At 44.2% G+C, this 26,224-nt stretch overlaps 1 protein-coding gene across 2 annotated transcripts in view; it reads left to right on the plus strand.

Annotated features, from left to right (window-relative positions):
* LOC120990318 overlaps positions 1–26,224 on the plus strand; it is a 133,078-nt gene that overhangs the window by 16,905 nt on the left and 89,949 nt on the right. For both annotated transcript variants that reach the window (XM_040419050.1, XM_040419052.1), the window contains exons 3-6: positions 3,206–3,319; positions 6,051–6,131; positions 7,208–7,327; positions 7,508–7,626. In XM_040419050.1, the coding sequence (XP_040274984.1) occupies positions 3,206–3,319; positions 6,051–6,131; positions 7,208–7,327; positions 7,508–7,626 (434 nt within the window). The remainder of the gene's footprint in view (positions 1–3,205; positions 3,320–6,050; positions 6,132–7,207; positions 7,328–7,507; positions 7,627–26,224) is intronic.

Here is a 26,224-nt window from a genome sequence, read left to right on the forward strand (position 1 = left end):
CACCCAGCTTCCTCTGGGTGAAATACACCATTCCAATGGCCCTCATATGGCCCTCTGGCAGCTCCACTGCCACAATAGTAATAATGCCTATTGTGCCCCCTTCATAGTAGTAATGCCCTCTGTGTCTCCTTTATAGTAGTAATGCCCTCTGTGCCCCCTTTATAGTAGTGTTGCCCTCTGTGCGCTTTTATAGTAGTAATGCCCTCTGTGCCCCCTTTATAGTAGTGTTGCCCTCTGTGCGCTTTTATAGTAGTAATGCCCTCTGTGCCCCCTTTATAGTAGCAATGCCTTCTGTACCCCTTTTATAGTAGCAATGCCCCCTGTGCCCCCTTTATAGTAGCAATGCCCTCTGTGCCCCCTTTATAGTAGCAATGCCCTCTGTGTCCCTTTATAGTAATAATGCCACCTGTACCCCCTTTGTAGTAGTAATGCTCTTTGTGCCCCGTTTGTAGTAGTAATGCCCTCTGAGCCCCCTCTGTGTTAAAACAAAAAATGCACAGTACCTACTCACCTAGCTCACTGTCCTCTCTCCCCATGCTGCAGACACAGATCGCTTTGCTGGAATGTGTGGGCGGAACTTATGCAGATTTCCGGGCTGCAGGCTCCGCCCACACTGGCTGGCAGCAATGCCCTCTGTGCCCCCTTTATAGTAGCAATGCCCTCTGTGTCCCTTATGGTAGTAATGCGCACTGTGACCCCTTTGTAGTATTACTGCCCTCTCCTCTGTGCCCCCTTTGTAGTAGAAATGCCATCTGTGCCCCCTCTGTGTTAAAACAAAAAATGCACAGTACCTACTCACCTAGCTCACTGTCCTCTCTCCCCATGCTGCAGACACAGATCGCTTTGCTGGAATGTGTGGGCGGAACTTATGCAGATTTCCGGGCTGCAGGCTCCGCCCACACTGGCTGGCAGCGCCATCTGTGCCTGCAGGCTGAATGGTGGAGCGGGGAGAAGTCTCCCTGCTTCACCATTTACTGCGCTGCCGGCCTGAAAGAGGGGAGGAGCGTGGGGAGCTGAGCGGTGAGTGACAGGACTGCAGCTCCCTGCACTCCAGGGGAGGGGGGCGGGAAAATGCGCAGCTTTAATTCGCTGGTTCGCCAAATTTTTTCTGAAAAATTTGGTTAGATCCGAATATATTTGCGGCGATTCGCGTTAAAAAACTGCTATTTCCTGGCTGCAGAGAGCCTCTATAGTGGTGTAGAACACTGTGCCTTGCGGTAACACGCATAGGAAGTCTGCTGTGGTAGTGTTATAAGTTATGTACAAATATATAAATGGGCCTGACAAAAAAATATGCTGAAAAGCTGTCCCATGTAAAACAGCTTTTCAGCATATTTTCTCTGTTTGGAGAATAAAAAGTTCAGTCTCCAGAGGAGTCAAGACTTCTTTATTGTGAGAACTGTGAATTTGTGGAAAAGACTACCTCAGGAAGTGATCACAGCAGGAACAGTGGACAGTTTTAAAAAGGGCCTAGATAAATTCTTAAAAGTAAATGACATTAATGCTTATGAAAATGTGTAGAAATCTGGGTCTCACTCCCTTTTCTAAAATTCGCATCCCCTCCTATCCCTTGGTTGAACTTGATAGACTTATAACTTTTTTTAACCGTATTAACTATGTACCTATATAACTATGTAACTCTGCTATATCCTTATTGTACTGCCTGCACACGATCCTGTCCTGCTTTATAGGCATATTCCCAGCACCAGAAGCATACATTTCACTGCAAGCACTGCACAATTGTGCCTTTTTCTTTATAGAAAACAGCTGCAATTTTGCTAGTTTTCTGGTATTGAGTTCCGTCCTAGGGGCTCAATTCCGGAAAAAAACTGATCAGTTTTATCCTAATGCATTCTGAATGGAAAGCGTTCCGTTCAGTATGCATCAGGATGTCTTCAGTTCAGTCCTTTCACGGTATTTGGATGGAGAAAATACCGCAGCATGCTGCACTTTTCTCTCCGTCCAAAATTCCAGAACACTTGCCGGAATGCCGGATCCGGCATTAATTTCCATTGAAATGTATTAGTGCCGGATCCGGCATTAAAATTGCCGCATTGATGAATCCGTTCTTCCGGTCTGCGCAGACCTTTAAAAATGTGAAAATAATAAATACCGGATCCGTTTTTCCGGATGACACCAGAGAGACGTATCCGGAATTTCAATACATTTCCATTTTCAAACGTTTTTCCGGATCCGGCAGGCAGTTCCGCCAATGGAACTGCCTGCCGGAATCCAACAACGCAAGTGTGAAAGTACCCTAAACTAAGTAATCAGGGGCCTTGGTAAGAAAGTTCCAAAGATCCTGCGTGCAGATGGGAGAAAGTTCCAGAAGGACATCCATCACTGCAGCACTCCTCCAATCTGGACTTTATGGCAGATAGGTCAGAAAAAGTCTCTTCTCAGCAAAAAACACATGAAAGCCAACATGGAGTTTGCAAAAAATCACCTAAAGGACACTCAGACTGTGAAAAACTAAATTCTCTAGTTACATTTTTTAGCTTCACTTTTAAGCCGCATGTCTGAAGGAATCCAGGCACTGCTTATTACATGCTCAATACTAGGATCTGCCCCCCAAAAGACTTTGTTAATTTTAAAAATCACAACAAATCCTATAGTGCAGTGTTTTTAAACAGGTGACCATCTATTTACCCATAGCCATATACAGTATGTTGCTGTCACTTTGACATTACTAATGCTGTCTTGGCATTAAAGAGCCTGAATTTATTCATACACAAATCAAATCTTTGACCAATTCATTAGAATTGGGCCCAAGTCATTCTAATTGGATCCAAAACAAATTAAAAAAATACACTTATGAAAAAATGATGGCATATTAGTTTGATCATAAGCAATCTTCATTGTTTTTTCACTAAATTATGTAGTTCAGTGCAACTTAAGGTGCCTTTAGATGCACCAATTGTTGGGCTATAGTGATCCCCATCCTTATACAGTGAAGGAGATCGCAGCATGTAAATGCGCGGTCTTCTTCACTGAACAAGAGCTGACAGTCGGGAAGGAACGCTTCCTTCACGCCAATCGGCCGCTGCATCACCCCGTGTAAACCTCGCTGTATTGTATATTAATATTTGATTTTGTAGACAGCCTACTGGATGAAAAAAACTGTTAGTATATACAGCAATTGTTAGTAGTAAATATATGGATTTGCTTTGTTCTTTCATGTTACTAAATTGTTCTTTCTATTTAGAATCAACCATTCCAATTGGGAAGAAATGATATAGAGCACCTTAAAAATATTAAAGAAGGAGAGAATAAAAAAAAGACCGAAGATCTTCAAGAACTAGCAAGGCAACTGTCTTTGGTAGGAACAATAAGGAATGATCCCCAATCACTTTGTGGAAGGCGAACAGAGTCACACTACGTGGCACTCTAATTCAATTGGACTCCTCCAAAAAAAGAGCCGGACAAATTAAAACCTTAAAGTGGCCATACATATTAGATTGAAGTTGGTTGATGGTTGAACAGTGGTTGAACATTCATTATTCGGTTCACAGATACAGCTATACAAATTTTAATCCATATTGACCATTACAGTTGTTCAAACCTACCATACATATTCAAAGAATTTAGAAGATGGACGAAAGATCTTTCTGGAAACGTTCTTTGAAAAAAAAAATCTTTTGTGTATGAACAATCTTTCTTTAAAAAAAAAGATCTTTGTTCGACTACCGGACGAAAATATTAAACATGGCTGACTTTTTTTAAACGATGATGGTCTGTCACAGGTTGTCTAAAACCATTATTCGTTAAGATGGATATCCATTTTGGTTCAAATCATCCATTTTGATCAACTTTAGACTAATGTGAATGGTCTTCTTTATAGCTTGATAAGCTATTGGGAACTGGGAGAGATCCTGGAAACAATTCCTCTGACAAAAAAAATAAAATCTCTCCAAATTATACGTCTCCCCACCCTCCTTCGGCTAAGCTAGAGCGTTAATTTACCCAACTAACGTTCCCAGGCATCTCTCATTATGAGCTTTAATAGTTGGAGACATACATTTCTATTCTATTATATTATATAGGTACTAAATGCCATCAAGGACCTAGTTGATGCCATCAAGGACCTAGTTGATGCTATCAAGGACCTAGTTGATACCATCAAGGAACTAGTTGATACCATAAAAAATTCCAGGTCCAGATTGTTTTTCACCATAAGAAGCTTTCGCCAGTATTAATACCACACTTAGGCTACTTTCACATTGCTTTAGTTTTGTCCCCATTCATTGTCAATGGGGACAAAACTGAAATGAACGGAACGGAATGCACCAGAATGCATTCCGTTCCATTTGGTTGCATTCCTATGCCAGACAGAAAAACGCTTGAAGCAGAGTTTTTCAGTGCATGAAACACAATATAAGTCAATGGTGTCAGATCAGTTTCTTTGGACACAAAAGAAAACGGATCCGGTACCCATTGACTTACTGTGGTTTTAATGTCATTGCCATTTTAGAGATAATACAACCGGATCCGTTCATAACAGATGCAGCCGGTTGTATTAATCTAAGGCTCCATTCACACGTCCGCAAGTGTGGTCCGCATCCGTTCCGCAATTGTGCGGAACGGGTGCAGACCCATTCATTCTCTATGGGGATGGAATGGATGCGTAAAGCACACTATATGCTCTCCGCATCCGCATTTCCGGAGCGCGCCCCCGATCTTCCGGTCCACAGCTCCGCAAGAAAATAGAGCATGTCCTATTCGCAATTGCGGACAAGCATAGGCATTTCTATAGGGGTGCCGGCCGGGTGTATTGCGGATCCGCAATGCACTACGGACGTCTGAATGGACCCTAATGGAAACGTTTTTACTGATCCCTGCTGGGAAAATGCAGATGTGAAAGTAGCCTTAGGCCTCATGCACACGTTAAAAACGGACACACTGTCAGTTTTTCATGGCCATTTTGCATCAGTGTGTGCATCCATTTTCTGGCCGTGTGTCCGTTTTTAATGTCCGTTTTGAATCCGTTTTGCATCAGTTTTTCATATCCTTTAAAAACGGACGTGAAAAATGGATGAATTGGATTGGCCACCCTTCTGAGAACATCCACAGGATGGTAGGTCCCCAGCTAAAATAATGTCCCCCACAGTGTATATAATTTTTTTATAATGCCCCCAGCTTTAATAATGCCCCCATGTAGGCCCCCAGCTAAATAAATGTCCCCCACGGTGTATATAATCTTTTTAACCGCCCTTAGCTGTAATAATGCCCCCAGTGTAGGGCCCTATCTTAAATAATGTCCCCCATAGTGTGTGTTTTTTTATTAATTTTTTAGGGCCCCCAGCTTTATAATGTCCCCCATGGTTTATATAATGCCCCCATAGAGTCCCACAGCCCAAAAAAAACTAAAACCCTAACCTTATCCACTTGCTCGCGCTGCAGCAGTCTCTTCTCTCTTCACAGAACGGGACCTGCCGAAGGTGCGCAATGATGTCACTGCACGCTCCCATGTGGTTATGTCACCATGCAGATCGCAGGTCCTTCGGCAGGTCCTGCTCAATGAATAGAGAAGAGACTGCCGCTCCTCAAGCAAGTGGATGAGGTGAGGGTTTTTCTTTAACCTCTAAATGGCCTGTGTACCCATTTTTAACGGCTGTTAGACAGGTGCACTCCTGTCAATCGGCCGTTAAAAACTGTCCCATTGATTTCAATGGGGTCTGTCTGGCCGTGAAAACTGCCAAAAATAGGACATGTCCTATTTTTGGACGGACACTATTCACTGGCCATTAAAAGAACAGCCATGTGAGTAGCCCCATAGACTTTCACAGGTGCTAAAAATGGCAGTGTGACGGCCGTTACTTAGACAGGATTCTGCTATTGATAAAGTAATGGGACTCCAAAGTGGTAATAGTACGGACATATGTATTAAACAATGCTATCCTTGAGAGTAATGTTTATATTATTATATATAGTAGTATTATCACCTTATACGTGACATACATTGTCGGATTACTTCCAGCTTAAATCACTAGAAATAAATAATGATTTTATTAATGTTTCCTTAATTATATTCTTATGGTTTCTTCCACAAGGATCTGTCAGAAGAGATGAAGAAAAATGTATTTTCTACAACTGTTTTGCCTGTGCTGCACTGTTCAATCCATGCCAAAGAGGTAAGTACACAATAAATAGAAAAATAATTGCAACGGATAAACACCGTATTTACCCAAAAATTTGATTCATCATAACATAGTGTAATATTGCTGTCATGGGTAGTGTTGATCGCGAATATTCTATTTGTGAATTTTTTTTGTGAATATCTGCACTTCAAGAATTCACGAAGCTGTAGAATATTCTAGATTTTTTTTTTTATCAGTAACCTCCCTTCTTGCTTGTGGGCCAATGACAAGGCTGCAATATCTTTGTCAGAGCTTAGCAACATCCCTAGCAACCAATAGGAAAGTTGCCTACCCCTTACTATATAAGAACCTCCCCAGCAGCCATTTCCTGCTGTTTTTTTTTTTGCAGTTCTGAGAGAGAGAGAGCAGTGACATTACTGTGCTCTGTTCTTTCATCTGGATCCTATTCCTTATCCAATTACATTAGATAGTTAATTAGCTCATATATATAATACAGACAGTTAGTGGGAGATAGTCAGTGTAGGTTATATCCTGATATAGTGTAGCTGAGGTTCCAGTGCAGGGTGTTAGGTAGTGTGATAGGTTCTGCTGTCCATACATACATGCTACAGACATTGTGCTGTGATGTCACAACAATATTTAGTGCACCAATCAGTAATATCTACTCAGACCTGATAAAATGTGAAGATTCATGTATTGCTCAAAAAACATGCGCATCATTAGTGCTGATTTGCGCAATCGCGAAAATAATGACTGGAGATCATGAATTCTAAAATTCACAAATTTTTTGCGAATATTAAGCAAAAAATTTGTGAAATATCGCGAAAACGAATATTGCCTATGCCGCTCATCAATAGTCATGGGCACATCTACTGAACAAGAATGGTGTGCATAGCTGTACTGCAAGGAGAAAGTCGCTGCTCTCCAAAAATAATTGATTTCACTGCCAGGGCCCTGATTTGAAGGCAGAGGGAGCCTAACCTCACAGATGCTGGGATCGTTATTGAAATAAAATAACTTGAGCTATAAGCTGTACATACTGCCGTTTATTTCATTCAAATATTCAAGTTTTAAATTGTGATCAATGTTCACGGTTATTTCTTCCTCAGGGAAACCCTCATGACATAATTGAAAAAAATAAAGATTTTTTGGAGAATACTGGAGTTAATGCCTTATTTAGGGAACTTGATCAACTAACCTTAAAAAGAAAATCAGCTATCATTGAAGAGGTGAGGATGATTGTTTTTAAAACTATGTAAAATGCATTTGCCATTTCTTAACTATCTTTAACATTGGTTTTACAATTAATGTTTCCCATACACGGTATTAATGCCCATTACCAGAAATTATCTACAGTGTCTAAAATTAATATTCACACAGTATGCTGCTGCACTTTCTTTGTCAAATAGATTAAAAATAAATTGGCAGAATTTGAAAACAGCCAAATAGATGAAGAAAGTGGTAACAGCCAAATAAACGAAGAAAGTCAAGAACGAAGTGCTATTGGTTCTGCTTCCAAAAGTATTAAGTAAGTATATTCATATAGGCAAAAAAATTCTAAAGTATAATATACACCTTTTCTAATATACTATCTGTCACCACCTTTACGTGTACATAAAGTAGTTTTTAATAAAAAGGACATCTTTTACTGTCAAAAAGGGTATCACTAACCTTTGAATATCAAAAGTAGCAGAAGGTCAATTATAGTCAAGGAAGGGAAGCTGTGGAGAAAAATGCAGATGGATGGCTGCAAGGGTTATAGTGTTTTCATGGCACATGTCTATATGGAAGATACTACTGAGTTGTACAAGAGATTCCAGATTGTACATATACTACTTAGAGAGCTTGTGGTGTGTAGGGGTATTCACTAATGTGAACGCCATATCAGAATATACTGCCCAAGTGGAGTAAACTTGGCTGCTCATGCGCTGGCTGCATGAATAGAACTGTACAAAAAGCTCAATTTGGTGTAAAAGGCTTCTCCCTCTGTCAAACGGTCACTATTTGAACAGTGGGCAATTGCAATCAGAGAAGATGTAATTACAATATAATTACTGGCTTCTAGAAAGGGTGGACTGGCCATAGACCCTACAGGGAAACTTCCTAGTTGGCTGATGCCCAGGGGGCCATCTGAGCCCTCCTCATGGCTGCCAGCCATGGTAAGTAATGATCTGATGCTCCCCACCTGACTCTTGAATTTAACTGTACTGCCATCCTGAGGCAACTGGTGTAGGAGGACAGAACATGGCAGCTGGCGCTGTCCACCGCAAAGGGACAGTGTCTGGGTAGGTATTTTATGCTGCTGGAGTAGTAGTTTGTGATGCACTGTGCTATTTGGCTCTGCTTGGTGGCATAATGGGCCTCAATATGGTATTGCAGGCCCCGCCTACTTGTGTTGCCCTCACTTTCTGTCAATTTGGACTACAAAATGGGTTCACTTTTAGTTTTTTCCAAGGCCATTTCAATCTGCCCCTGGCTGTTACTGCTGTATCAATAGGTCATTTAAAAGACCAGCAGTGCTGCTACAAAAGTACAGACAAGCTGTAATTGGCAATTGTGAGGAGATGGCATGCAGTGTGGCCCTAGTTGATCTCTTGCTCTAGGCCCATAAGCTCCTAATTATGCCCCTAAAAGTTTGGTTGCTATGGAAGCTTGTGGGCCTTGTCAAGGCTTCCACACCTGACAAAGTTAATGGGGTTATCCCTTAACCAATGTAAAAAAAAATTAAAACCACACATCATATAGTATATGACAATCTCTTTCTAACCAAGCTAGAACCAGCCCTGTACCTCACATAGACCCAGAGATCTTTCCATTCATTGCTTCAATTGCTCTTCTAGATTTATTTCAAGCTGGCAGCTCAAGGAGCATGTCCTTTGTGCTACAGCTCTCTTCCTGTAACCACAGAAGATAGAGCTGGTGGCAGTTGAACAATGGAAATGAGCATGTGCATCCACCTCAGAGAAGTGGACAGAGAAAAAATCATGAAAATAAAAAATTGATATACAGATTCATTTTATTAAATAACTCAGTGGCTATATTTCATTTTTAATTAAATGCAAAAGTATTGTGATCCAGATGATGGTTTGAATTTTTTTTTTTATGGGGCAAACCCTTAATTTCCTATTAAGCTCTGTCTGTAGCAAGGTTTATAAGAAGCACAGAGATTTTTCCCATAGATAGCAATTAAGGAATCTAACAATCGTATGTTCAAATACCCCAATGGGGGCTAAAATTAAAGTTAAAAAGTTATAAATAGTTTTTAAACATATAAAAAAACTAAAGGAATAAAAAATTTTAATGAGCCCCCTTTCCCCAAATTACATATAAAATAAGTAGACATAATTCACATTGCTGTGCCTAAAAATGGCTGAACTATTAAAATATAAAAGTACTGTATTTTTTGGAGTATAAGACGCAAAAAATCTTGCTAAAACTGCCTTCTTCTTATAGTCTGCAGTCAGGATGTTCCAGCAGTGTGAGACCTTCCTGACTGGTTCCTTAATGACCCCACCGATATGAGTGAAGGAGAGGAGCGCCAAACTTCTATTCATATACCGAGTGGTGCTCAGAATCAATAAGTAATGTAGTGGTTAATAAATAACCCTTAGGCCTCTTTCACACTACCGTTTTTTTTTTTCCGTTTTGCGGGCCTTTTTTGCGTTCCGTATACGGTCCGTATACGGAACCATTCATTTCAATGGTTCCACAAAAAAAAACGGAATGTACTCCGTATGCATTCCGTTTCCGTATTTCCGTTTTTCCGTTCCGTTGAAAGATAGAACATGTCCTATATTTGGCCGCAAATCACGTTCCGTGGCTCCATTAAAGTCAATGGGTTTGCAAAAAAAACTGAACACATACGGAAATGCATCCGTATGTCTTCCGTATCCGTTCCGTTTTTTGCGGAACCATCTATTGAAAATGTTATGCCCAGCCCAATTTTCTCTATGTAATTACTGTATACTGTATATGCCATACGGAAGAACGGAAAAATGGAAACACAACGGAAACAAAAAAACGGAACGCAAAACACTGAAATCGACATACTGTAGTGTGAAAGAGGCCTAAACAGAAGGAACACAGGATAAATTAATGCAATTTTGTTAGAATAGGTAAACCTGTGGTCACCGTGACCAAAAATAAACTATCCTTTCAGGGACCCTTTGGACCCGGGATTTAAATTATTAAGGTTCAAATAGCCTAGCGGCTAATAGGTTCCCGTTTAAGGTCTATTTTAAAATATAACATTTATTTGGTATTCTTTAAAATTTACGGGAAAATAGAAAATAAAAAAATATAAAAGTTCAAGTGCTATGGTGCTTGGTAACAGTGATTACTCTGTTTGGTTTGTTATTACTGCTTATGTTTGCAGTCTCTATCCTTTATATATCTACAACTCTGTCCTGAGGAATTGATCCAGCTATATTACCCTGCTTCAGTTTATTGGGAATATCTACAACTCTGTCCTGATCCAACTATATTAGGGTAATATAGTTGGATCAGGACAGAGTTGTAGATATTCCCAATAAACTGAAGCAGACCCAATAAACTGAAGCAGATATTTTAAAATAGACCTTAAACGGGAACCTATTAGCCGCTAGGCTATTTGAACCTCAAAAATAAACTAGACACCAGTGTATTGATGTGCCCAATAAGGGTAAAAGTAATGGAGGCTATTTAAAATCTGCACTAAAAAATTATGGTGAATTGTGTGAATTATACACATATAAAAAGGTATATGAACAATCATGTACCAAATTAAAAGGAGGAAGAAAAGACTTTCCACTCACTTCACTAGGGGGGTCACCTCCAGGATAAGCTCAAGACACCTGGGGTGGGTCCCCCCTGGCCAGGATCGTCCGTAGAATGGTAGAGATCCAGGTAAGTATGCCAGGTCTGCAATCAAGGTGGAAAATAGCAGCCGGATCCTCAACTTCATGAAAATCTGTCTTTAATATGTAATAGTTATACGGCTCAACGCGTTTTGGGGGTCTATACAATACCCCCTTCATCAGGAGAAGATATAAAAAGGTTAGTAAAATCCACAGGTATATATACACAAAGGTATGAAGGTAAAAGTTGGCGCCAAACCCTTGTGGGCAGGGCCCCGGAAGTGACATCATATACAGGTATAAGCTATTTGGTATATAAAACATTCGGTATATAAAATCATTACAATGATCATAAGAAATATACAGTACAGACCAAAAGTTTGGACACACCTTCTCATGCAAAGAGTTTTCTTTATTTTCATGACTATGAAGGCATCAAAACTATGAATTAAATATGTCATATTCTAGGTTCTTCAAAGTAGCTACCTTTTGCTTTGATTACTGCTTTGCACACTTCTTGGCATTCTCTTGATGAGCTTCAAGAGGTAGTCCCCTGAAATGGTCTTCCAACAGTCTTGAAGGAGTTCCCAGAGATGCTTAGCACTTGTTGGCCCTTTTGCCTTCACTCTGCGGTCCAGCTCACCCCAAACCATCTCAATTGGGTTCAGGTCCTGTGACTGTGGAGGCCAGGTCATCTGGCGCAGCACCCCATCACTCTCCTTCATGGTCAAATAGCCCTTACTTTCAAAGTTTTCCCAATTTTTCGGCTGACTGACTGACCTTCATTTCTTAAAGTAATGATGGCCACTCGTTTTTCTTTATTTAGCTCCTTTTTTCTTGCCATAATACAAATTCTAACAGTCTATTCAGTAGGACTATCAGCTGTGTATCCACCTGACTTCTCCTCAACGCCACTGATGGTCCCAACCCCATTTATATGGCAAGAAATCCCACTTATTAAACCTGACAGGGCACACCTGTGAAGTGAAAACAATTTCAGGGGACTACCTCTTGAAGCTCATCAAGAGAATGCCAAGAGTGTGCAAAGCAGTAATCAAAGCAAAAGGTGGCTACTTTGAAGAACCTAGAATATGACATATTTTTAGTTGTTTCACACTTGTTTGTTATGTATATAATTCCACATGTGTTAATTCGTAGTTTTGATGCCTTCAGTGTGAATCTACAATTTTCATAGTCATGAAAATAAAGAAAACTCTTTGAATGAGAAGGTGTGTCCAAACTTTTGGTCTGTACTGTACATAAATGTTGTTATAGGAATTTGCCAATTAAAACTTAAAGGTATATGCAGATATTATAAATTGATTGAAAATTCTTTAGTCCGATATCTGGGGGCGGTACCGGAAGTGACGCAGATGGTGGAACGCACAGAGACATATGTGCATTCCACTTGACTCAAGAGGTATTGCAGACAAATAAATTAGTATAGAGGTAGGTATGAGGTATAAACTAAACTAAACTAAACTAGGTTGCCCATAGGGATGGATATTTGGTGCATTACCGGCTGGAATATAGAAGGGCTGGAGATCAGGAAGTATCTATGCAGCGGGCGGCCCCAGGAAATGACGTCAATAGTGGAACGCACACTGTCACGTGTGCGCTCCACCTTGTTCTGATGATATCTCTATCCGGAAGTATCCATAGCCCTACAGGGCGCAATAAGTCATACCCCGTACTAGCTAGCCTAGGATAGTGAGCGGGGTTCAGGAACGGCTCCAAAGTGTTGTGCCTGTCTGTATAGATAATATATTCCCTAAATATGTAAACATAGAAAGAATATATACCATATATATATATATATATATATATATATATATATAAAAACAATAAAATTAAAATAAATATATAAAAATAAATATATAAAAAGAAGAAAACTTTCCCACCCACTCAATAGGACACTAAACAAATTTTTTGAATATAAGTATATACATATGTGTATATATGTATACATGTGATTAAGAATGGATATGACCGTTGGTTCAAGTTTTATATATATATGCACACATCAATCATGATGGGAAAATTCCCTCATATATAGCCATTAATGGTTCTTAATTAGTTTCCGATTTTATTCGATTTAAATACGTTTCTAAAAATAATTATTAAAAACATTAGTGAAATAGGATAAGGAAAAGGATAATATATATAAATCTGGATTTCAATAATTTGTGTATTCCAGTGATTCGTTTAAACCGGACGGGGAAAGGGTGTTTAATTTAAAAACATTTCCTTCCTGCATAATGTCTGGAAGGAATAGGGGACCCATTTTAGAGGTGTAACTAACAAAGAAAAAGGGTCACCATCATGACGAAGGGCAGTGGCGTACCGCCAATAGAGGCAGGGTACGCCACTGCTATGGGGCCCGCGGCACCGGGGGGCCCGGAGAGCTCGGAAAGGCCCCGCCCCCTGCAACTGCGCTCACTGCAGGCTCAGAGGCGGTCTGCCCACCTATAATTGGCTCCCAGCGCCGCCGATAATACACGCCCCCCCCGTCTGACTTCTCATTGACTGTGCGCTCCCTAGGACCCAGCCGCGCTCCCTCGGCTCGTGCGTCTGCTGCGCCTTCACTGCTTCACATACTGGGCCAATCAGCATTAGCAGTGTGTTAAGATCCTGCTGCTGATTGGCCCAGCCAGTGCAGGCAGCAGGCGCGCACCCAGGAAGAAATTTAGAATGAGTTGTGCTGCCCGCCCGCCGGCCTCGACAGACGCCAGTGCCACCCAAAACAGTAATTTCACAGCCAGTCCGGACCTGTGCCACTGCCAGCCCGTCCACACGGTAGGACTGCCCCAGCCACTATCTTTACAACCGGGATCATTAATGAAAAAAATGTCTGTACTAATAACAGTCTCTCTTAGCACTGGCGTAACTAGAAATGACTGGGCAGTGGGCCCCACAGGAAATTTTTGAACGCCCCCCCCCCTCCAGCTGTTTGGCACCTCTGACCGGCAGAGACACTTGACTTCTTCCCTAATACAGTCCAAATTCTAATTATCGTCCAAAAGACAAGTCATGGAAATATATGTATACTGTAGTATGATATTTTGACAGTAAAGGTAAGAATAAAGGTCTTCTGGTTAGTACAGTATACTTTCTATATTTCCATGACTTGTCTATTGGACGATAATTGGACTGTATTAGGGAAGTCAAGTGTCTCTGCTGGTCCGAGGTGCCGGACAGCTGGGAGGGGGGCAATTCAAAAATTTCCTGTGGGGCCCAGTCATTTCTAATTACGCTAGTGCTAATAGAGACTGTATAAAACGTTCCAGTTCCAGAACTTCATGTATAGGACTTTCTGAGGGCAGCAGCAAGCAGAGTTCCTGTGGGGGTGGGCGGTACTGTAGGCTCATAGAGGACTCAGGAATGTGCCCCCCCCTCGCCCCCCCATAAACTCTGCTTGCTGTTAAAGGGAACCTGTCAGCTCAAAAACACAAATAAAACCGCCAGCATTAGTCGTCCCCAGTCTGTTCATAATTAGAGATGAGCAAATTTCATATTTTAAAATTCGTTCACGCTTCGTTTGGTGGTAAATAGTGAATTGCATTATGGATTCCGTTACCATGGACCATAATGCAATTCCATGACGGAATGCATAACTGAATGCCTTTATAGGCAGCTTTATAGGCATTCCATTATTCATTCTGTCATAATAGAAGTCTAGGGCCTGCATAACGGATCCGTCTGGTTTGCGTTATGCTGGAGTCCTCAGTAGGTCATGTATACATTTCTTTATTGGCAATGGGGGTGTGGCAGGGGAGGAGCCAGGGCAGGGGGTGGGATGGGCCAAGGTAGTGGGTGGGGTTAGGGGCCCAATTCAGATTCTTGCTATGGGGCCCAATGATTTCTATGTATGCCCCTGACGAAGGGCATAGTGACGGGAAACACTGTGTGCTAATTTTACGTCGCATATTTGAGCAATGCTCATTCATGCGTTTAATGACTGAGTGGTACGGCCTACATATAGAAATTCGCAAGGACATTGTAGCAAATAGACAATATTGGTAGTACTACAAGTCATATTGTGTTTTAAAGTGACAGGTTCCCTGGGATGGGGTAAGACTAGTTGTTTGCCACAGGGATTAATGATATCGCAACACATGCACCTTTTGATGCCGCACTTGTGGGAGCCTATGCACCTTTTGATGCTACACTTATGTAAGCCCATCTTGGATGAATTTTCGCTTGATTTTGATGTCACTACACTATCACCTCCTGGTAATTTGGGCAGGATGGGGCCAAGATATTTTTCAGGGTCTGGGCTCTCTTGAAAGTTAGCTTGGAAGTTTGGGGAATGGTTGCACCTATAATAGGATCTTTTAACAGGATGTTCCAATGTTGGTTCATAATTTTCCTAATGTCGTTATGACGTGAATTATAGCGAGTAATGAAGTTAAGGTTGAGATGTTTAATTTCATTCTGTTCACCTTTGTTCTTCTCCTTCCCTTTTAGACTTTCTGTTTGAGTGATTTAAAGGGCCCTTTTCATTGATTCATTTATAAGTTTGCTCGGATAGCCTTTGTTCAAGAATCTCTGTTTCAGAATGGATAGTTGTTCTTTACATATGTTGTTATTGGAACAGTTTCTATGGATTCTACGCATTTGGCTGTAGGGTATATTGTTTCGCCATTTGGTATGATGACAGCTTTTGTAGTCTAAATAGCTGTTCGTATCCACTTTTAAAAAAAGTGTTTTAGTGGTGATTAGAGTTGAGCGAACACCTGGATGTTCGGGTTCGACGAGTTCGGCCGAACTTTCGAAAAATGTTCGGGTTCGGGATCCGAACTCGACCCGAACTTCATCCCGAACCCGAACCCCATAGAAGTCAATGGGGACCCGAACTTTTGGGCACTAAAAAGGCTGTAAAACACACCCGGAAAGGGCTAGAGGGCTGCAAAAGGCAGCAAAATGTAGTTAAATCCCCTGCAAACAAATGTAGATAGGGAAATGATGAGTTAACATAAAATAAATAAAAATTAAACAATATTAATTGGAGTGAGGTCCCATAGCACAGAATCAGGCTTCAAGTCACCCACCAATGGAGAAGGTCACTTACTATTATTTTGACCACAGCACCCAGACAAAGGAGAGAGGTCCCACAGCAGAGAACCAGGCATCATATCACCCACCACAGGAGTAGGCCACCATTTAGTTACTTTGACCCCTACACCCAGACGGAGGAGAGAGGTTACACAGCAGAGAATCAGGCATTTAGATCACCCACCACAGGAGTAGGCCACCATTGAATCAGACCCCGGCAACCATGTCAGATGGCACAAGCATAAGCTTTATATCAATCAGCACAGGAGAAGGCGACTTTGACAGACTTTGACCCCTACACCCGGACGGAGGAGAGAGGTTTCAAAGCAGAGAATCAGGCATTTAGATCACCCACCACAGGAGTAGGCCCCAATTTAATGGGACCCCGGCAACCATGTCAGATGGCACAACCATCAGCTTCATATCAATCAGCACAGGAGAAGGCGACTTTGAAAGACTTTGACCCCTACACCCAGACGGAGGAGAGAGGTTTCACAGCAGAGAATCAGGCATTTAGATCACCCACCACAGGAGTAGGCCCCCATTGAATCAGACCCTGGCAACCATGTCAGATGGCACAACCATCAGCTTTATATCAATCAGCACAGGAGAAGGCGACTTTGAAAGACTTTGACCCCTACACCCAGATGGAGGAGAGAGGTTTCACAGCAGAGAATCAGGCATCATATCAACCACCACAGGAGAAGCCACCATTTAGTTACTTTGACCCCTGCACCCAGGAAGAGGAGAGAGGCACCACAGCACATATTCTGGCATCATATCAGCCACCACAGGAGAAGCCACCATTGAGTTACTTTGACCCCCGCACCCAGGAAGAGGAGAGAGGCACCACAGCACATATTCTGGCATCATATCAGCCACCACAGGAGAAGCCACCATTGAGTTACTTTGACCCCCGCACCCAGGAAGAGGAGAGAGGCACCACAGCACATATTCTGGCATCATATCAGCCACCACAGGAGAAGCCACCATTGAGTTACTTTGACCCCTGCACCCAGGAAGAGGAGAGAGGCCCCACAGCACATATTCTGGCATCATATCAGCCACCACAGGAGAAGCCACCATTTAGTTACTTTGACCCCTTCACCCAAACAGAGGAGAGAGGTTCCACATCAGAGAATCAGGCATCATATCAACCACCACAGGAGTAGGCCACAATTTAATGGGACCCCGGCAACCATGTCAGATGGCACAACCATCAGCTTCATATCAATCAGCACAGGAGAAGGCGACTTTGAAAGACTTTGACCCCTACACCCAGACGGAGGAGAGAGGTTTCACAGCAGAGAATCAGGCATTTAGATCACCCACCACAGGAGTAGGCCCCCATTGAATCAGACCCTGGCAACCATGTCAGATGGCACAACCATCAGCTTTATATCAATCAGCACAGGAGAAGCCACCATTGAGTTACATTGACCCCTGCACCCAGGAAGAGGAGAGAGGCCCAACAGCACATATTCTGGCATCATATCAGCCACCACAGGAGAAGCCACCATTGAGTTACTTTGACCCCCGCACCCAGGAAGAGGAGAGAGGCACCACAGCACATATTCTGGCATCATATCAGCCACCACAGGAGAAGCCACCATTGAGTTACTTTGACCCCTGCACCCAGGAAGAGGAGAGAGGCCCCACAGCACATATTCTGGCATCATACTAACCACCACAGGAGAAGCCACCATTGAGTTACTTTGACCCCTGCACCCAGGAAGAGGAGAGAGGCCCCACAGCACATATTCTGGCATCATATCAGCCACCACAGGAGAAGCCACCATTGAGTTACTTTGACCCCCGCACCCAGGAAGAGGAAAGAGGCACCACAGCACATATTCTGGCATCATATCAGCCACCACAGGAGAAGCCACCATTGAGTTACTTTGACCCCCGCACCCAGGAAGAGGAGAGAGGCACCACAGCACATATTCTGGCATCATATCAGCCACCACAGGAGAAGCCACCATTGAGTTACTTTGACCCCTGCACCCAGGAAGAGGAGAGAGGCCCCACAGCACATATTCTGGCATCATACTAACCACCACAGGAGAAGCCACCATTGAGTTACTTTGACCCCTGCACCCAGGAAGAGGAGAGAGGCCCCACAGCACATATTCTGGCATCATATCAGCCACCACAGGAGAAGCCACCATTGAGTTACTTTGACCCCCGCACCCAGGAAGAGGAGAGAGGCACCACAGCACATATTCTGGCATCATATCAGCCACCACAGGAGAAGCCACCATTGAGTTACTTTGACCCCTGCACCCAGGAAGAGGAGAGAGGCCCCACAGCACATATTCTGGCATCATACTAACCACCACAGGAGAAGCCACCATTGAGTTACTTTGACCCCTGCACCCAGGAAGAGGAGAGAGGCCCCACAGCACATATTCTGGCATCATATCAGCCACCACAGGAGAAGCCACCATTGAGTTACCTTGACCCCCGCACCCAGGAAGAGGAGAGAGGCACCACAGCACATATTCTGGCATCATATCAGCCACCACAGGAGAAGCCACCATTGAGTTACTTTGACCCCCGCACCCAGGAAGAGGAGAGAGGCACCACAGCACATATTCAGGCATCATATCACACACCACAGGAGAAGGCCTCTTTCAGTGATTTAGGCCTTTGGACCCAGACAGAGGAGAGAGGCACCACAGCACATATTCTGGCATCATATCAGCCACCACAGGAGAAGCCACCATTGAGTTACTTTGACCCCTGCACCCAGGAAGAGGAGAGAGGCCCCACAGCACATATTCTGGCATCATATCAGCCACCACAGGAGAAGCCACCATTTAGTTACTTTGACCCCTGCACCCAGGAAGAGGAGAGAGGCACCACAGCACATATTCTGGCATCATATCAGCCACCACAGGAAAAGCCACCATTTAGTTACTTTGACCCCTTCACCCAAACAGAGGAGAGAGGTTCCACATCAAAGAATCAGGCATCATATCAACCACCACAGGAGTAGGCCACAATTTAGTTTATTTGACCCCTGCACCCAGGAAGAGGAGAGAGGCCCCACAGCACATATTCTGGCATCATATCACACACCACAGGAGAAGGCCTCTTTCAGTGATTTAGGCCTTTGGACCCAGACAGAGGAGAGAGGTCAGAGATTAGCTTCATATCCCCCAGCACAGCAGAAGACCGCTTTATTTGACTTAGGCCTCAGCACCCAGACAGAAGACAGAGGTAGCATGGCAGAGGTTATGGCTTCATGTCACCCGTTAGTTTAACCGGCCACTTTCATCTGGTTAGGCCCCGGCGCCCAGACAGAGAAGAGTTTCATTCAACTGTGGGTTTCATAAAATTTGTATCAAATAAAGAAGTGGCCCGTAGCACAACAAGACATGTTTTAGGCAGTTAATAAGGACTACTCTGCACAAGGGAGGGACAGGTCCTGTGGGATCCATGCCTGGTTCATCTTTATGAAGGTCAGCTTGTCCACGTTGGCTGTGGACAGGCGGCTGCGCTTGTCAGTAATGACGCCCCCTGCCGTGCTGAATACGCGTTCAGATAAAACGCTGGCCGCCGGGCAGGAAAGCACCTCCAAGGCATAACATGCTAACTCTGGCCACGTGGACAATTTCGAAACCCAGTAGTTGAATGGGGCCGAACCATCCGTCAGGATGTGGAGGGGTGTGCAGACATACTGTTCAACCATGTTAGTGAAATGCTGCCTCCTGCTAACACGTTCCGTATCAGGTGTCGGTGCAGATAGCTGTGGCGTGGAGACAAAACTTTTCCAAATTTCTGCCATGCTAACCCTGCCCTCAGATGAGCTGGCCGTGACACAGCTGCGTTGGCGACCTCTTGCCACTCCTCTGCCTTTCACCTTCCACCTGTTCCCCTGTGACATGTGGGAATGCTCTCAAGAGCGCCTCTATCAGCGTGCGCTTGTACTCGCGCATCTTACGGTCGCGCTCCAGTTCAGGAATTAAAGTGGGCACATTGTCTTTATACCGGGGATCCAGCAGGGTGGCCACCCAGTAGTCTGCACACGTTAAAACGTGGGCAACTCTGCTGTCGTTGCGCAGGCATTGGAGCATATATTCGCTCATGTGGGCCAGGCTACCCATGGGTAAGGACAAGCTGTCCTCTGTGGGAGGCGTATCGTCATCGTCCACCGTATCCCCCCAGCCACGCACCAGTGATGGGCCTGGGCTGCCACCCCGCTGTGAACTTGCGTCATCCTCGTCCCCCTCCACCTCCTCCTCCTCCTCGTCCTCCAGTACAGTGCCTTGGCTGGCGACTTGTGAACCTGTCCTCTGCTGCTTAAACAAACCTCCCTCTGAGCCACTTCGAACAGACTGGCCCGAAAGTGTTAGAAACGAGCCCTCATCCTCCTCCTCCTCCTCCTCCACCTGGGCCACCTCCTCTAACATCATTGCCCTAAGTGTTTTCTCAAGGAGACATAGAAGTGGTATTGTAACGCTGATAACAGTGTCATCGCCACTGGCCATGTTGGTGGAGTACTCGAAACAGCGCAGCAGGGCGCATGGAGGCCCAATCATTGGTGGTGAAGTGGTGCTGTTCGGCAGTACGACTGACGCGAGCGTGCTGCAGCTGAAACTCCACTATGGCCTGCTGCTGCTCGCACAGTCTCTCCAGCATGTGCAAGGTGGAGTTCCACCGGGTGGGCACGTCGCATATGAGGCGGTGAGCGGGAAGGCCGAAGTTCCGCTGTAGCGCAGACAGGCGAGCAGCGGCAGGATGTGAACGGCGGAAGCGCGCACAGACGGCCCGCACTTTATGCAGCAGCTCTGACATGTTGGGGTAGTGGTGAATGAACCTCTGCACCACCAAGTTCAGCACATGCGCCAGGCAAGGGATGTGCGTCAAACCGGCTAGTCCCAGAGCTGCCACGAGATTTCGCCCATTATCGCATACCACCAGGCCTGGCTTGAGGCCCACCGGCAGAAACCACTCGTCGGTCTGTTGTTCAATACCCCGCCACAACTCCTTTGCGCTGTGGGGCCTGTCCCCCAAACATATGAGTTTCAGAATGGCCTGCTGACGTTTACCCCGGGCTGTGCTGAAGTTGGTGGTGAAGGTGTGTGGCTGACCGGATGAGCTGGTGGAAGCAGTGGAGGAGGAAGCCGAGTAGGAGGAGGAGGCTACAGGAGGCAGAGAATGATGCCCTGCGATCCTAGGGGGCGGAAGGACGTGCGCCAAGGAACTGTCCGCCGGGGGCCCAGCCGCCACTACATTCATCCAGTGTGCAGTTAGTGAGATATAGCGTCCCTGGCCGTGCTTACTGGTCCACGTATCTGTGGTTAGGTGGACCTTGCCACAAATGGCGTTGCGCAGTGCACACTTGATTTTATCGGACACTTGCATGTGCAGGGAAGGCACGGCTGTCTTGGAGAAGTAGTGGCGGCTGGGAACCACATACTGCGGGACAGCCATGGCCATCAGCTGTTTGAAGCTGTCTGTGTCCACCAGCCGGAATGACAGCATTTCAAAGGCCAGCAGTTTAGAAATGCTGGCGTTCAGGCCAAGGGCTCGAGGGTGACTCGGGGGGAATTTGCGCTTCCTCTCTAAGGTTTGAGATATTGAGAGCTGAACGCTGCTGTGTGATATAGTGGAGACGCTAGTTGACGGTGGCGGTGGTGGTGGTGTCGGTGGCACATCCTCTGTTTGCTGCTCGGCAGGTGGCAACATTCCTCTCGAGGCGGAAGCCGAGGCAGCAGCGGTAGAGGGAGCAGGGGGAGCCTCAGCGAGTGCCTGGTTTTTAAGGTGTGTACCCCACTGCAGTTCATGCTTTGCATGTAGATGCCTGGTCATGCAGGTTGTGCTGAGGTTCAGAACGTTAATGCCTCGCCTCAGGCTCTGATGGCAGAGCGTGCAAGTCACTCGGGTCTTGTCGGTAGGACATTGTTTAAAGAAGTGCCATGCCAGGGAACTCTTTGAAGCTGCCTTTGTGGGGCTAGTGCCCTGTTGGCGATGTCCAGTAGCAGGCGAACTCTGGGGGCGGCGGCTCGTCTGCTTTGGCCCCCTGCTCCCTCTTTGGCTTCGCTGTTGTCTCGGTCTCACCACTACCTCTTCCTCTGAACTGTGAAAGTCATCGCCACGACCTTCAGTCCATGTGGGGTCTAAGACCTCATCGTCCTCTGCATCGTCTTCCACCCAGTCTCCCTCCCTGACCTCCTCCTGTTCAGTCTGCACACTGCAAAAAGACGCGGCAGTGGGCACCTGTGTTTCGTCATCATCAGAGAGTCGGTGACTCTACTGTGGTGGTATTCCCATGTCCTCTTCATCTGGAGACATAAGTGGTTGTGCGTCAGTGCATGGTATGTCTTCCTCCACTGGGGAAGGGCTAGGTGGACGCCCCTGGGAAACCCTGGAAGCAGAGTCTTCAAACAGAAGAAGAGACTGCTGCATAACTTGTGGCTCAGACCGTTTCCCTGATATGCTTGGGGGTGATGTGACAGACTGATGGGCTTGGTTTTCAGGTGCCACCTGTGCGCTTTCCGCAGAAGACTGGGTGGAAGACCATGTGATGAACGTGCTGGAAGCACTGTCGGCCACCCAATCGATTAATGCCTGTACCTGCTCAGGCCTTACCATCCTAAGAGCGTCATTGGGCCCCACGAGATATTGCGGTACATTCTGCCGGCTAGTTGAGGGAGTTCGTTCCCTACTGTGTGCGCCTGGGGCCGAACGGCCAGGTCCTCTACCAGCAACAGAGGCTCCACGGACACCACCACGACCGCGTCCTCGTCCCTTAATAGTATTTTTCTTCATTGTTGCAATTCAACTCGCACCACAATGAAATATATTATTTTTTATAAGCAAAATCCCCTCACTGGAATACTTTCAGTCTTTTGACTGTATGGATTACAGATGGAATGACTGTTATATGTGAGTACCGCTTTCTTTGACAGATTCTAGTATGGGTACATATATGTTTTCCCAACCCCAGCACATTAGTTTGCTAATTCCAGATGTATGAAACGCAGGCCTAACTGTATCTAGTATATTGAACGCCAGATAAACTAACTTGGCCTTTTTTAAATAAAAAAAATTCCCTCACTGGAATACTTTCAGTCTTTTGACTGTATGGATTACAGATGGAATGACTGTTATATGTGAGTACCGCTTTCTTTGACAGATTCTAGTATGGGTACATATATGTTTTCCCAACCCCAGCACATTAGTTTGCTAATTCCAGATGTATGAAACGCAGGCCTAACTGTATCTAGTATATTGAACGCCAGATAAACTAACTTGGCCTTTTTTAAATAAAAAAAATTCCCTCACTGGAATACTTTCAGTCTTTTGACTGTATGGATTACAGATGGAATGACTGTTATATGTGAGTACCGCTTTCTTTGACAGATTCTAGTATGGGTACATATATGTTTTCCCAACCCCAGCACATTAGTTTGCTAATTCCAGATGTATGAAACGCAGGCCTAACTGTATCTAGTATATTGAACGCCAGATAAACTAACTTGGCCTTTTTTAAATAAAAAAAATTCCCTCACTGGAATACTTTCAGTCTTTTGACTGTATGGATTACAGATGGAATGACTGTTATATGTGAGTACCGCTTTCTTTGACAGATTCTAGTATGGGTACATATATGTTTTCCCAACCCCAGCACATGAGTTTGCTAATTCCAGATGTATGAAACGCAGGCCTAACTGTATCTAGTATATTGAACGCCAGATAAACTAACTTGGCCTTTTTTAAATAAATAAAAAATTCCCTCACTGGAATACTTTCAGTCTTTTGACTGTATGGATTACAGATGGAATGACTGTTATATGTGAGTACCGCTTTCTTTGACAGATTCTAGTATGGGTACATATATGTTTTCCCAACCCCAGCACATTAGTTTGCTAATTCCAGATGTATGAAACGCAGGCCTAACTGTATCTAGTATATTGAACGCCAGATAAACTAACTTGGCCTTTTTTAAATAAAAAAAATCCCCTCACTGGAATACTTTCAGTCTTTTGACTGTATGGATTACAGATGGAATGACTGTTATATGTGAGTACCGCTTTCTTTGACAGATTCTAGTATGGGTACATATATGTTTTCCCAACCCCAGCACATTAGTTTGCTAATTCCAGATGTATGAAACGCAGGCCTAACTGTATCTAGTATATTGAACGCCAGATAAACTAACTTGGCCTTTTTTAAATAAAAAAAAAATTCCCTCACTGGAATACTTTCAGTCTTTTGACTGTATGGATTACAGATGGAATGACTGTTATATGTGAGTACCGCTTTCTTTGACAGATTCTAGTATGGGTACATATATGTTTTCCCAACCCCAGCACATTAGTTTGCTAATTCCAGATGTATGAAACGCAGGCCTAACTGTATCTAGTATATTGAATGCCAGATAAACTAACTTGGCCTTTTTTAAATAAAAAAAATTCCCTCACTGGAATACTTTCAGTCTTTTGACTGTATGGATTACAGATGGAATGACTGTTATATGTGAGTACCGCTTTCTTTGACAGATTCTAGTATGGGTACATATATGTTTTCCCAACCCCAGCACATTAGTTTGCTAATTCCAGATGTATGAAACGCAGGCCTAACTGTATCTAGTATATTGAACGCCAGATAAACTAACTTGGCCTTTTTTAAATAAAAAAAAAATTCCCTCACTGGAATACTTTATGGCTTTTCACTGTATGGATTACAGGTGGACTGGTATTAGTAGGGGTGACACAAGCACACCCAAGTCCCTGATGTAGGATTTCTATGGCACAGACCACTATTACAAGTGATTAATGGACGTTGGGAGAGATTGTGCTGCAGCACTAGTCCCAAGATGGCCGCCGCCTATCAGCCCAGTAACATGTGCCACAAAATGGTCTGCACAACCTTTAAAAAAAATAGCCTTGGACTGTGCTGCTAAATCGCTATTGGTCTGAATCCCAGGTGTAGATGTCTGACTTGTTTGGAGCTTTGGAATGCACACTGTGGCAGCTTCTGCTGCAGCACTACAAGTCGCAAAATGGCGGCCGGCGGTCAGCCCAGGTACATGTGGATGGAAAAATCACTCTGGCCACTCTAAAAATAGCCAATCCCTATCAAAAAAGCAGCTCAGCTGCAGTTGTTCAGATGAATCACAGGTGGAGGAGAGAAATTTGCTTCCAGTTATTCAATTATCCCTGCCTATTCTCGCCCTAGCATGAGCTGCGTCTATCCCTGTTCTATTCACATCGGGAGTGAGCACGTCCCGACGTGCGCACAAGCTTATAAAGAGGCTGAGTCACATGCTGCACTTGGCCAATCACAGCCTTGCCAATAGTAGGCATGGCTGCGATGGCATCTTAGGGCAAGTAGTATGATGCATGTTGATTGGCTGCTTTGCAGCCTTTCAAAATGCGCCAAAATACATGCCGAACGACGAACCCGAACCCGAACTTTTACGAAAAAGTTCGGGTTCGGGTCCGTGTCACGAACACCCCAAAATTCGGTACGGACCCGAACTATGCTCGAACTGTTCGCTCAACACTAGTGGTGATTGATAATTTCTAATTCTAGATCTAAAAAGGTGGCTTTAGTCGGGTGATGTTCCAGCGTGAAGGTGATGTTCCAGTCATTTTTATTGAATTATATCATCTATGTATCTTCTATAAAACATGATTTTGGGATGTGATAAAAAGCAATGTGTCTCTTCAAACACACCCATGAATAGGTTGGCGTAGGCCGGGGCAAATTTAGTCCCCATTGCTGTCCCTTTACAGTGTTCATAAATTGTATCCTGGAATATGAAGTAATTATGGTGGAGTATGAAATGTATGGAACCTAAAATAAAGGATTTCTGAGCATTTGGCATAAGGGGGTCTGAACTAAGTGTTTGATCTATTGTTAGTAGTCCCAGAGAGTGGAAGATGTTGCTGTAAAGGAAAGTGACATCGAGTGTGGCCCAATGATAAGTATCCTTCCAAATAAAGGAGTTTAGGGTAGTAATGAGATGGGAAGTGTCACGTAAATAAGAAGGCAACCGAAGAACATATTTTTGTAGCAAGCTATCTATATAATCTGATAAATTGGACGTTAATGACCCAACCCCAGAAATGATGGGTCTCCCTGGGGGATTGACCAAGGATTTGTGTACTTTGGGTAAAAAGTAGAACCGTGCTAGAGTGGGGTGTGATATTTTCAGAAAACTTTGTTCTTTCTTATTGATGATACCTTGACTGAAACCTTCATCAATGAGGTGTGCTA

Source organism: Bufo bufo, chromosome 2 (genome assembly GCF_905171765.1).
Source record: "Bufo bufo chromosome 2, aBufBuf1.1, whole genome shotgun sequence".
NCBI lineage: Eukaryota > Metazoa > Chordata > Amphibia > Anura > Bufonidae > Bufo > Bufo bufo.